The sequence below is a fragment of the Ruditapes philippinarum genome, unplaced genomic scaffold (assembly GCF_026571515.1).
Source record: "Ruditapes philippinarum isolate M1 unplaced genomic scaffold, ASM2657151v2 ctg1499_1_1_1_1, whole genome shotgun sequence".
NCBI classification, from domain to species: Eukaryota; Metazoa; Mollusca; class Bivalvia; order Venerida; family Veneridae; genus Ruditapes; species Ruditapes philippinarum.
The window spans coordinates 152,321-165,922 of record NW_026864636.1 but is presented as its reverse complement, the minus strand read 5'-3'; the positions used below and the strand labels follow the sequence as shown (position 1 = coordinate 165,922).

At 30.6% G+C, this 13,602-nt stretch overlaps 1 protein-coding gene across 1 annotated transcript; it reads left to right on the top strand.

The window, feature by feature from the left end:
• The first annotated feature begins 1,846 nt into the window (after nt 1-1,846).
• LOC132726348 (interferon-induced very large GTPase 1-like) lies at nt 1,847-6,664 on the top strand. Its single transcript, XM_060711659.1, has one exon. The coding sequence runs from the start codon at nt 1,847-1,849 to the stop codon at nt 6,662-6,664; it is 4,818 nt and encodes a 1,605-aa protein (XP_060567642.1).
• Nucleotides 6,665-13,602: the final 6,938 nt, after the last annotated feature.

The following is a 13,602-nucleotide window of genomic DNA, read 5'->3' as shown; positions in this document are numbered from 1 at the left end:
GAAACTTTATTGGTCATTTTTGAAAAATGCCATAGCTTGCACTGCGTGTAAGTGATATTTTTTAAGGAATCGAGCGGGATTCTAGAGTATGCTGCACCTTCATGAAGATTGCCCATATTGGTATATTTTAGGTGTGATTTTGGCTGGGTGGGGGTAAATATAAATTACTGTCAGTCATTTTTTTAAGGAGCAATGCATTCAAACTATTATTTTCTTCAATGTATGTCATAAATCATTGAATAATGCTGTGCAACTGGTTATCTGCCTGTGAAACAGATTTTGAAATATTTGGAATTGTGTTTCTAGCCACACTGAATTACAAAATTGTTCATTTTTAGGTCCCCTGCCCCTTCGTGTTTTGATTTAATGCAATTGATGAGTACTCTTTAAGGGGCGGTAACTTTTCCATTTTCGCTTCAACTAGAACATTCCTTCTTAAATTGAGGTTAATATCCTAAACAAATGATAGTTTAGCGCAGGATTGATTCCGTATGATTTGATGATGGGCCACTTAATTCTTACACTCCTGCCAATCCTGGTAAATATAGTACCATCAGAATAAAATTGAAAATTAAAACATTCCACAGACCATTTTTTAATGACACTAAAACATTTTACAAAAATTGACTATATTTTCCTTTGGATAGCAATTTAATAATTTAAAAAAAAAATTCAAAGAAAAAATGTTGTTTTTTTTATTGATAATATTTTGCCATGGCAAACTTTTTTGTAATTGCCATGGACTTGCCATGGCAAATTTTTGCCATTGAATTGCCATGGCAAATTTTTGCCATGGAATTGCCATGGCAAATTTGCCATGGCAGAAATTTGCCATGGCATTTCTATGGCAAAAATTTGCCATGGCAAAATGAAAAAAATTAGAGATTGCAATAAAAACATAACAATAGCACCAATAACATGTCATAGGATAAGTTTTAGAATGTTTTGTGAGGTTTTAAAAAAATAATTGCCATGGCAAATTTGCCATGGCAAAAGTAGGAAAAATCTTGCCATGGCAATTCTAATTTGCCATGGCAAATTATTTGCCATGGCAAAATGCCGAAATGCCATGGCAAAACACACTTTGCCATGGCAAATGCAAACTTTCAATGCATTTTTACAAAAAAGTATTAAAGATAGAAAAACAAAACATATTAACTTTTAAACCATTTAGTAAATATGACAATTTAAGATAGTTTTCATTTTTTTAAAGCGCGTAAAAATAGGGGTTGAATTTGCCAAAAACTGGCGTGGCAAAAAGAAACCGGCAGCTATTATAGATATATGCAACTATATGCAAGCGATAATAAGAATATATATTTAGAATTAATATTAAAAATCAATTGTTTGTTCGATTGTTTAGACAATTTGAGATAAAAGTATTGCAACGATTTTCATTATTCGGTCATCTTGTGCTGCTCAATTTATTTTTAAAAAGAACGAAGGGGGCGAATTTGCACACGTTTTATTGGTCAAGGCATACATTAAATGGTGAACGAGTCTCGAGAAAATATATTCCTAGTCCCTACATGTCAAAAACGACTTTCAAAGTTTTAAGATACATATAGAACTATTTTTTCTGCATTTTTGCAATTTGCAAACTTTGGGTTTATATGCAGTAAGTTGCCTTACTACAAAACACATTGCGTTTACAAAATCGATTTTTTTTCGTTTGATGTTCTTTATTTTATTCAACTATAACATTATTTTTGATTCTGAATTAAACATATATTGTGTAAGTCCAGTGATTTTTATGTTTGCAGCTTCTACTGTAAATGAAGGCCAGATTTTTTATCAAATTCTGCAAAGGCTTGGATTGACAGACAAATACCCTGGTAAAATATCAATGCGAGACATCATAGCAGTTGATCCAAACGAATCCATTGAGGAGGGAAATGTGAGGATATCCTTAACCGACATTCCTTGGTTGATGCTGAAGCGTTTGATGTGTGCTCACAGTGAATCTAGAGACATAACAGTGTCAGAAGAAGAACATACTGAAAATAGTTTGAACTTAGAGGACTCAATATCATTATTTTTGGAAATCCCAGAAGTCAATCATGACATCAGTCCACTAGATATACTCAATGTTGTTTTCCAATGTTGTGATCCCGTTATGAAACAAATATTTGTTCAAAAACTATATCTTTGCAAACTGGCTGTACCTTTTTTATATAAGAATTGGGGAACATACAAGAAGCAAACTCCAGTACTCTCTGTTTGGCCGTTGCGATCCCTAGCCATAGAAAGTAAGCAAAGAATAGCCAATAAAGACATAAGACATGGTAAAGAGAGTGATGTCCTTGATCTGCCCACAAATGTTTTAGCATTTGGAAGGTTGGGTCGCCCTCGCTATTCAAAATCAAAACTGATCAATAGCCTTCTTTTAAGTCAAGGTTGTAAAACGTTTTTCAATATGGACTGTCCCTCTGGAATGACACCAAGACAACTAAGTAATGGGCAGGTTGAAATATTTTGGCTACCTACCATCGATGAAAAAAAAGATAGATTTCAGGATGTTATGACATTTTTGAACCTAAGGGGTGATCTAGACAAAGATTTTAGTAAAGAATTTTTGGTTTTCATTTCCCACTTTATAGATTCTATTGTAATTATTATTGACATAGACACGATTTTGAAACACAGTAAAATGGTTAAAGATGTTATTCTTCCACTAAATTCAGTTATTTTGATAATTGCAGACCCTTTAAACCATGATGCGGTTAAACTAATTCAGAGCTTTCAGAGTGATGTTACATCATTAAAATCAGAATTCAATTTACGAATATTAAGTACACATAAAGGTAATTTTGAACAGAATGTCATGGACATGTTATCGAGTGTAACAAAAACTATATCAAATACGCTAAAAACAAATGATACTATGTCTTTTGAAAAACGATTGTTACGTGCAAAATTAGCAAAAATTAAAACGGACGAGGAAGACGAAATATGTCAAGAAGGCAAGCTGCAAGCTACTAAATTAATCAAACAAATGAAGGCGGAGGGTGAGCCAAACGGTTGGAAACAACACTTAACACCAGTCCATGGTATTTTTTCAAAACAGTTGGGGAAGCCTTTAAAAGAGAGAGAAAGAGAGAGAGACTTTAAAGAAGTAGACAATATTGATGTAAAAATTGGAAAAGTGCGACGACAGCAAATAGCATCAATTACTAAATCTGTTCGTTTTTTTCTCGACATTCTCATTAAAAACAACAGTTTCCCCTTATTACTAAAATATTTTCTTTCCTGGTTACATTTTTTAATTGAAAGAGAAAAACGGCGAGTATTACCCCAGTTGATGCATGCAAATCGGTGTGCTTGGGAAAAGCTAAAAACACTGAAAAGTGCTGAAAAATTGGCAAAAGAGGAGATAAAAAAACAGGAACATGTGATAACAGATCTAGAAAGAAAGATTGATGAAGCATCGTTTGCAGTTCAACATTTCTTTCGTGAAATAAGTCATATAAATGAAGCCATTTTAGAACTCAAAGAAGATACAAAAATATTAGGATTACCAAGTTTACAACAAACATCTAGTATTATCGCTCGCCTTGTTGCTGATGGACACCCATTTGAGCTTATAGATGGTGAAAGCTTTTACATGCCTTACCTGTGGACAAAAAAAGTCCTGGAAATGGTTGATATATTTATAGGATCTAGTAAAGTAATGACACTCGGCGTTTTAGGCCTGCAAAGTTCCGGAAAGTCAACGCTTTTAAACACCATGTTTGGATCCCAATTTTCATCACGAACCGGTAGGTGTACTAGAGGAATTCATGTTCAGCTCATTCCTACAAAAACCGAAGATATTGCAGCTACCTTTTCCGTGTTTAACTATGTACTTATTGTCGACACAGAAGGTCTGAGGTCACCTGAGTTAAGCCATGTGCAGCATGAACATGACAATGAATTGGCTACCGTAATAACCGGTGTAGGTGATATTACAATTCTTAATGTAATGGGAGAAAATGCGATTGAAATACGAGATATTCTACAAGTGATTGTTCATGCCTTTCTGAGATTGAAAATGACAAATGAAAAATTAGATATTAGAAAGAGTTGCGCATTAGTTCACCAAAATGTGACCGATACGTCAGCATCAGAGAACATGATAAGTGGTTTAAGCATATTATTGCAGACCTTAGATGAGATGACGAAAGAATCGGCGAAAAGTGAAGGCATAAATGACATAAAAACATTCAACCAAGTTATTGAATTTGATATTAATTCACAAGTATGGTATCTTAAGAATTTATGGCAAGGTAATCCACCGATGGCAAGAGTGAACAATGAATACAGTGAATGTGTAGTGGATATCAAATGCAAAATCTTGAAGAAGGCTTTAACAATGAAGAACAAATCTTACAAATCATTAAATGATATTGTTGAACAAGCGCATAATTTATGGAAAGGTGTCCTAAACGAAGATTTTGTTTTCTCTTTCAGAAATAGTCTTGAAATTAAAGCTTACATGCAAATGGAGGATGTTGTTAAAGATGAACTCTGGAGGCTTGAAAGTCTTATTCAAGATAAATTAACACAAATCTCACAAAGCAGATTTGCTATTTGTGATCAAAAAGGAAATTTGCGAAAGGTAGCATATAAACTGATAAGTGATTTGGAACGTCATCTATCGGCTGAGAGAACTAAAACTACAGAGAAAATTCAGGCATATTTTGATGGAAATAAATATAAAGACATCATCATTCAATGGGAAAATAATCAGAAAGTTCGTGTAAACGTTTTGTGTGACAAACTTAAACAGAACATCAAACATCATGTAGAAAAATGTCAAGTGAAAAGATCTATACAAATTCTGACTGTTACAAGTCAAGAAAAGCACGAAGAGGAATTAAGAAAGAGATCTATGGAAGTTGCAAATGCTCACAAAGGTCAGAAACTAAGTAGAAAACTGATAGATAAGCTTTTTGACGATATTTGGAAAGACTTTTTGAATAAGGTTGATACTTCTTCTACAAGTTCAGAAAAGAGTACAATAAAAATGCAACATATATTCAAAACATGCCTTGACAATATTTTTTGTCAAAACCATGCTTTGCTTAAGACAGTTTTGCAGGCCACCGATTTCTTATCCCCATTAGCAAAACCATTAGCCAATTCTTTTTTTGAAACAGGAATAAGCGAATCTGACGTAAACAAAAAATTATTGCAAAAGGGAAAACATTTTGTCTGTCAAATTTTTGGACTATCTGATATACGTAAATATGTCAGGGACAGCGTAAATCAAATATTTGAATCCGTTGATAGAAAAATTACAGAACTTTGTCAAGTTGATGATGAAGTATCAGAAACGTCTGTCAACATATTAATGCATGACCTAAACTCTATCGTGGATTCTATTTTAAAAGGAGACGGTAAACCTACTTTTAAACCTATATTTTATATGAAACTTTATGTACATGTAAGCAGGTATGCTCATCCAATTTTTGAACACCATAATGAAACCTATTTCAAAACGCATGGTACTGCTATCATACTTGAGGAATACAGGGTTCAACAGAAAATCAGTTTTGAGTCTCATTTACAATCTCGCGAAATTGAAGAAATAGTTGCAAAACTTATTTCTAATGTCATAGATAATTTTGCAAACGAATGGACTTCTCAAAGTATGCCGAATAAAGTTACTGATAAGTTACAATCTTTCCTGCCGAAAGTAAAAAATAGAGTCATAATTGAATTATGCACCGATCTTTTGGAGACAAGCAATTTTGAGAATTTCATAAGATATATAGTGGATCCATATGGATATGCCTGTACATGGATAACTAAAGAGGCTAATAAGTATCTTGATGACTCAAAGTATCAGGTAATTGCAAATACTTCAACATCGCTGATTGAAGCATTGTTTAATAATGTCACTAGATGCGTGAAGGAGATACACAAGAAATATGACAAAAAACCTCCACCGTCGATTGATAAATGGATAGAATCTTTCCAAATCGCAATGGAATTGGCAGATGTGTCTATTCCATCTGAACGTTTTCGTAATGTAAGACATGAAACATCATCTAGTATACAAAACGTGGAACATTTGACAAATAAACTTTTAGGATATTTGAGCAGTTCTGAAAAAAAACTTGTTTCCGAGTTCAATTCACAGAAGAGTAACACAATTAAATGGGTAGGTTTTAATCCTGTAACGCTTATAATTGAAAAGATATGGGGATGTAAAGAACAGTGTGCTTTTTGTGGAGAACCGTGTGCAAAGGATCAGTACCATAAAGGGTCCAAACATTACAGCATACAGCATCGTCCTTCGTGCTGCAAGGGTACTTTTCTTGATAATTCTTCGAAGCCAGCATGCTTGGAATCATGCAATTTTGATGTTCAATCAGACCAAACACATACTTGTCGTGTTTTCAATTACGTTTGCAATAATGGAAAACTAGAAGACTGTGGAAAAAAACACCATTATAGGGATTATAAAACTTACTTTCCAAACTGGGACATAGCACCATCATCTAATATGCATGATTCATCTGAATTTTGGATGTGGTTTGTGGCGACATACAAAGATCAACTAAAAGAGAGGCATGGTTATCAGGTCGATCATATTCCTTCTTCCTGGAGCACAATTACAATATCAGCGGCAAAGGAGAGTCTACATAAAGTCTATTCTGCTTGTAAGCCTACGCTATAAAGAAATTACATTAAACACTAACTCGAGTAGATGATAATATTAAAACATAAGATTCCTAAAATAAACTTAAAACAGAAATACATTTATTTGCCGAAAAAATTGTATCAAGAGCAAGGTAAACCTAATAGATGCTAATTTTTGAATGATTTAAAGTCGGGACAACATTTCTAAGTTAATAATACAGAAACGGAACTGTTTGTAAATAAATCATTGCATTAGTGAGACATATTGAAACAAGTTGCAGCAGTAAACATGATAATGACTAAAAATATATATGTGTAAAGAAGATTAATGTATGTCTAAGAGGGCAATGTTTTGTTTAATAACAACTTAAATGACACTGTTGTTCTGCTTGAAAAACCAATGTGTATTACAGCAGAATGTTATTTTTGTTTTTCAACTTTCAATTACGACGACGCACATTTGAAGATATTATCACAAAATATTTTGGACTTGTAATTATTATTATTATTATTAAAAAATGTGCATGATAAATGTCATGTTATAGTAAATTACATTTGTTACAAACAAATTAATAGCCCAATCACAAATAGAACTAAGGTACTAAGCAAAGTTTGCACATATCTTTTAAACACAAAATCGTCAGAAATATTGCTTACAATACAAATAAAAGAAAGACAATTGAAGGACGCTAATATCTATGAGATTCAGGTCATTATCAATATCACGTCCGCAATGCTGAGAGAATAGTTTGAAGTGTGTGCGAGAGCAAAATAAAAAGGTTGAAATACTGCTGGTATATGTATTACCCAGTTTTGAAACGCGTTTATTGAATGAGGATCACAATTAATTCCTTTTCCATTTAAATTATTTATATTCTTTGTAAGTGAATTGCAATGACAGCATATAATAAAAAGCTCGGAAATTTTTTCTAAAAAATGATGAAAACAATGATCGCTAATGACATTTGACGTGATGATGAAGTTGATGATGATAATATCATTTACAATGTAAGATTGTTTTGTATTTATATAGACTTTAATTAAAGTAGAGAGAGAGAGAGTGTGCGTGTGTGTGTGTGTGTGTGTGTGCGTGTGTGCGCGCGCGTGTGTGTGTTCCTGTGTGCGTGCGTGCGTGTCTGTGTGCCTGTGTGTGTGTGTTATATTTGTTTAATGCATATAATTTAATTAAAGTGTGTTTATTTGATTTCTTATTATTTTGCGTTTTAATATTCTTTCTATTTGATGTATGGAAAAACATTTTCACTTCTTTTAGAAATATAAACTATAAACATACATATAATCCAGAAAAATTGGGAAGCGCCACCCATTTTATGTAGCATGATTAAAAAGGCAAATTATCTTCATTTAAACAACAAATACAATAATTTTATTTTAGATTAAAAACTGATTTTCTTATTAATGAGTTTCAAAGTTTCTGTATGCAGGTATGGATCCAGTGGCTATGAATAATTCGTTTAGTTTAAACACTGTTTGTGTAATACGTATTTCACTGTATTAATATTTATTTTATGTTATTTTAGCATTTGTGTTACATTTATGAATTGTATTATCTCAAACTTATAATTATATCATATGAATTTCTGCATATGTAGTGTTTTTCAAATGATAGTACTGATAATAACAATAGATTGACGATTTACTAGTGAATGAAATGACTTTACTCATTAATTATGCACAAATGATGATAATTAGAATATGGTTTCAAAATGCGTGTATGCATCATTTTTTAATATGACACAACTAATAACACATATTAAATCCGAGGTTATACATGTAAATACTTCAATCTACATGGATATTTTCTTGCACTTAATTTGTAGTCTAGTAAAATGCATTTTTTTTAGATATTGGATAGAAATCTAGGTAACCAGTAGGAAAAAAGATAATTTGTTCAATGTTGATGCAGATGCAGTTTTATATGGTCGCGTGACCTTCAGAAATAGTGAAAACATACTTTATAAAATACGAATTATTACAGACATTTGCCTAAGCTTTTTTCAATTTCTTCTCTAACATTTTTTTATGCGGCACCTTACTTTGATGTGTATATTTAGTTGATATGTTTGAGTGCTACGAAAATGAAACACATTTTTGGGATTATTTTCATCATTTAATGTTCTATATCAATGCATTGCAATTTTAAAAAACTCGGACAGTTTTTGTACATTGTCATAAACAATGATAGCATGTGAGATTTGTGGTGATGCTGATGATGATGTTTTCATTAATATTTTAACTTGTAAATGTAAGATTTATCCAGTTTCAAGTTGCAATTTAATAGCAATCAGCAATAAATTTGTATTTTGCCTTTCACAAACACAAACAACTTATGGCAAAGACTATAGGTAACAAAGACATTATCATTATAGTGTACTTCCATAAGTTAATGTTTAAGTATATGATGAAGCGTTGCATTTTATTGTGCATTTTTGAAGAGAGATTCATTTTGAAGAATGAAAATGATAATTTATTTTAGATTATTATCTAATATGCTTATATTATTTTGTTTTCATTTTTCTGTATGCGGGAAAGTGATCAATCTACTGAGAACAAATTGTTAGGTTAAATAACTGTATAATTAATGTATTAAGATTTATAACCCGGCAAACTTACCCTACCCTTCACATTGTTTAATTTTATTTTCATATTATTGGAAGACTTAAACAATTCCTCACGGACTTACTGTTATCGATTTTTGAAAGAGTACAACTTAAATGAATAAGAAGACAAAAACATAAACGTAACCTAAATCGGCCTTCCGATCTATCTCAGAAATGCCGTTCGCTCGTTTCTCAAAACACCACATTTTTGAAGTGTATCGTTAGTTTGCCGGGTATGTTACATATATGTTTTTCTTATCTGTTTGAATTAAAATGATATTTACAAATTACCTTTGATTATTATATTATATCTTGAATATATGCACATGAACTGTATTTTTTTTTTGTTGGTGATACTGACAGATTAATGAATTGACGTTCTAGTGACTGACATGAATTTGCTTATTAATTATAAGTATAAAAATGGTTAAAATTATATTTTGGTTTCAAAATGCGTGTACATCATTTTTAACATGACAAAACTAATCATTCAGATTCATTTTTATTTTCGTTGATGTTGTTGTAGTTTTTTTTACAGATTATGCATGTAGAACTTTTTGTGTACAATCTGCAAAGAATTGTTTATGTTCATTACATTTTTATTCGACCATATATTTACTTGTCTATTATTTACAATAATTTGACAGAGAACTGAATTTCTAGAATTTTATTGATAAATTACATAAAATATTTTATCAGCTTTGTGCTATCTTTTATGTTCTTTAAAATGCATTAATTTTTCACAAGGCAGTTTTTATTTATGGAAAATCATGTTAAAGAAAAATACTAAGACATATTATTAAGATTTAATTTGCATCTATGCAAAGCACTTATGTTTGAAATTGTTAATTTAAGCTTCTTTACCTTTTAGCAAATTAAGCTTGTTTTTAAAATGAAAATTTATCCCTAAAAACGAAATGCGGCTTTTCTTTTTATAAATAAATTAATGTAAGTTGGAAATATAATGAATGCGTGTATTCAAAAATGAACATTGTTGTTTTATTGTTGTTGGTTTTTTTCATCAATAAACATATTTAAAATTTTCATTTTATATCGTTAATAGATACGAATATCTAGAACTTGATCGCTGAGTAATCTACCGTTATGTCTTGTAAAAATGATCGTAAGTTTCAGCCTGAATGAATTTGTTTAATAAAGTTTAACATTAAGCAATATCGGACCAAACACACTTTCACTACGGACAGCGGTGGTTCAAAAGGTAGGATATCTGCATTTTAACACAGAGATCATGGTTGCAAACTACTAGTATACTGTTGTCACGCTCATATTCCCATTAATATGAACCATGTTAGTATGTTCTATCTCTTTCTATATGTACTTATGTGTAGGAAAGATTTTCTTTAATTAGAGAACTGTAAGATTGTTTTCGATATTTATCAGCGATTTGGTCAAACAGAGTAGTGAAAGCATATATAATACAAATATAGATTTTTTTTGCAGATGAATCTGATGTGATGTGTAGTGAACAAAAAACAATCGCATAAATCAATACTAATTTAGAAATCACTACACAACATACCATATTCACCATATAAAATGTCCATATATATTTTATAATGAAATTAAATCATAGTCAAGTTTTGTCATACAATATTCTGAAATACTAACAATGATATTGACTTGTTACTTTCTACAAATATTTAGAACGTAACAAATCGGAGAGAGAAAAATTACAGTTATTCGTTAATTACATTTATACTATAATTTATGTTAAAATAATAAAAAGTTTATTATTGTTAATTTTTGATTATGGCTTTAATTTTTTTTTAATTTCATGCTTGGTAATTGAAAATTAGATAACAATGCAATTTGTGATTTGTTTAGGTTTAGTGACAATCTTTTTCCAAGAAAGTGTTAGCCTTAGCAATAAAATGTTAATAATGTACATTTTTTTTATTATCACCATTAGTTTTCGTTTGTTTATAGTATGTTTGCCTTTTGGTGAATTTGCTTGGATGTTGTTGATTTGTTGTTTTTATTACTATTATTGTTTATTTTATTACATATCGATAACATTACTCTTTAGCACGGCTAGCTGAAGAATTGTAGGACTTTCCTGCACATCTCAGCAGTGTATCTGTAAGTGTATCTGTAAGCAAAGAAAATTCCAAGTAAAGATTTGTTAAACATGTTTCTGTGACTTATGAAGTTCATGATCAGAGTTTTAAACTCTTTAAACAAAAGCGTGCAGTTAATTTAATATGGGCTAATTGTGACGTTTGTCAATTTTGAAATTTCTGCAAAGATCTTGGTTTCCTATCAAATAAAATTCCTATCGGGCTGTACGAGTGCTTGCTCTTGATTTTGTATGTATATCAATAATTGCGTGCAGCATACATGCTGGTGGCACTTTATTATTAGATAGTAAAAATTAGGGTTTTAATTAAATTTTAGATTCATTTAATCAATTTTCTTTCATCACAAGTCTCAATTTAAAAATACATGTATAAGTTAATGTACAGCTTTAAGAATAGCTTCACTACAAAATCATTATTAACGAAATGGCCAGTTCAAAACTGGTATAGATTTAACCCGAACCAGATAATTTTATTAGATATTCTCCTATTAATTGGTTAATGTTATAGATACAGAAACGACAATACCAAAAAAAGAAAACGTTAAAAAGAATTACAGTAGAAATAATGTATAGCACTTTAAAATGGTTCTACCCTTTATTAGTTTATATTGATGAAGTAATTTTTATAACAGTATATTGTATTGATTTTATAAAATTTTAGATGTGTATTACTAAAACTAGCTGAAGAAAGATTTTTTAATATATTTAAGATTATATGTCATAACTAGCTGTTTTTGTATAAATATATTTACGATAGATTTTTTAACACATTAAAAAAGATTCGTTTGTTCTGTAAACATTTCTAATTTCCATCATGTTTGATATATCCTTCATGCTTTCTTATTTTTACTGCACTTTGTTTTCTTTTATCTTAATGTGATTCTTATTTCCTTCATTTTTTGTATTCTAATTTTCTCTTCTTTTTCATTTTTTCATGTTTTCTAATTTCCTGTAGTCATCTAAATTTGATTTTTTTATATAACAAGCTCTGCAGAACAATACACTTCAAGAAACAGATTTTCTTGCTAAGAGGTGTTGCTTTTAAAAAGTTAAATATCGCAAAGTTAAGCTTTTGGAAGAATTGAATCTATTTCTATAAAGAATTAATTGCTCTATTACAGAGGACCGCTTTTCAGAGATTGCACAAGCTCTTACAATAAACATGGTCTAATATCATGTTTAAGTGACATTGTGCTCATTTTTTCACTATTCAGCTTGAATAGATATGTTTGTATATTTCAAAAGATTGACTATTTTAATGGCAATCGAATACTAATTGATAACTAAAAATAATTAGGACAAAATAAAAATACTGCCTAAACTATATATAAAAAGACTGTCCCACTCTTTTTTTTATAAATTGAACATTGCCGATAATTTCCGAAGAATAATTATAGATATTTGTGTTGGTCACGGCGATTATTGATAATTCAGGGTGTCGTTTATTATAAAATTTGTAAAACTGAACACAAATAAGACGAAATGTAAAGTTATTCTTATTTTACCTGAATACTTACCATTTGCACTTGGATGGGCATAATGTCACTTTCACTTTAAGTTATTAGATATTATTTAAATGATAAACAGGAGTCCTTTTTTAATTATTGATATGGTAGTTTGTTCCTGAACAAATGAACTTTTGAAAAAATATTTATATATATTGATTAATAACAAATTTATATTATTATTATCATAATAATCAGCTTGTAATGGAAAAATGTGTTTTATTATACAAAATAAAGTGTGTGCTAGTGTAAGGCAATGTTCGTTGTTTTCAATTTACCCTTTATTAGTATATCGATAAGTGATAACAGAACGATAAACATTGTGAGTAGGCACTTTAACAGTGTGCAGATGATAAAAGTAAAAGATACACGATTGCCAAATAGGAGTGAAGTTGATTCAAGGGTGACAATACATGCTGTCAACACCGCAAACTATCTCCTAAATATCCAATATCACCTAAGGGTCAGCATGTTTACCGGTGTCAGAATAAGAATTTTAAAAAACTTTCCAATAGGGCTACCTTTTCCTTTGCTAAGGTACGACGGATGGGGACATTTCAACTTCATTCATTCCCGACTTCTTCTTCGGAAATTCACAATTTTAAGTTTGTGAATTTACGTTTTCAACATACAGAACTCACGGATTCACGATTTCATTTGCAATGAATGAATTTACGATTTCAAATTCAATTATTTACGATTTCCACTTTCATGAATATTTCAACCTCACGATTTCATTTTCGCGAATTAA

Bases quoted from the DNA above. Each gene is read 5' to 3' on its own strand.
- LOC132726348 (XM_060711659.1), top strand. From the start codon at position 1,847: ATGCGAGACATCATAGCAGTTGATCCAAACGAATCCATTGAGGAGGGA.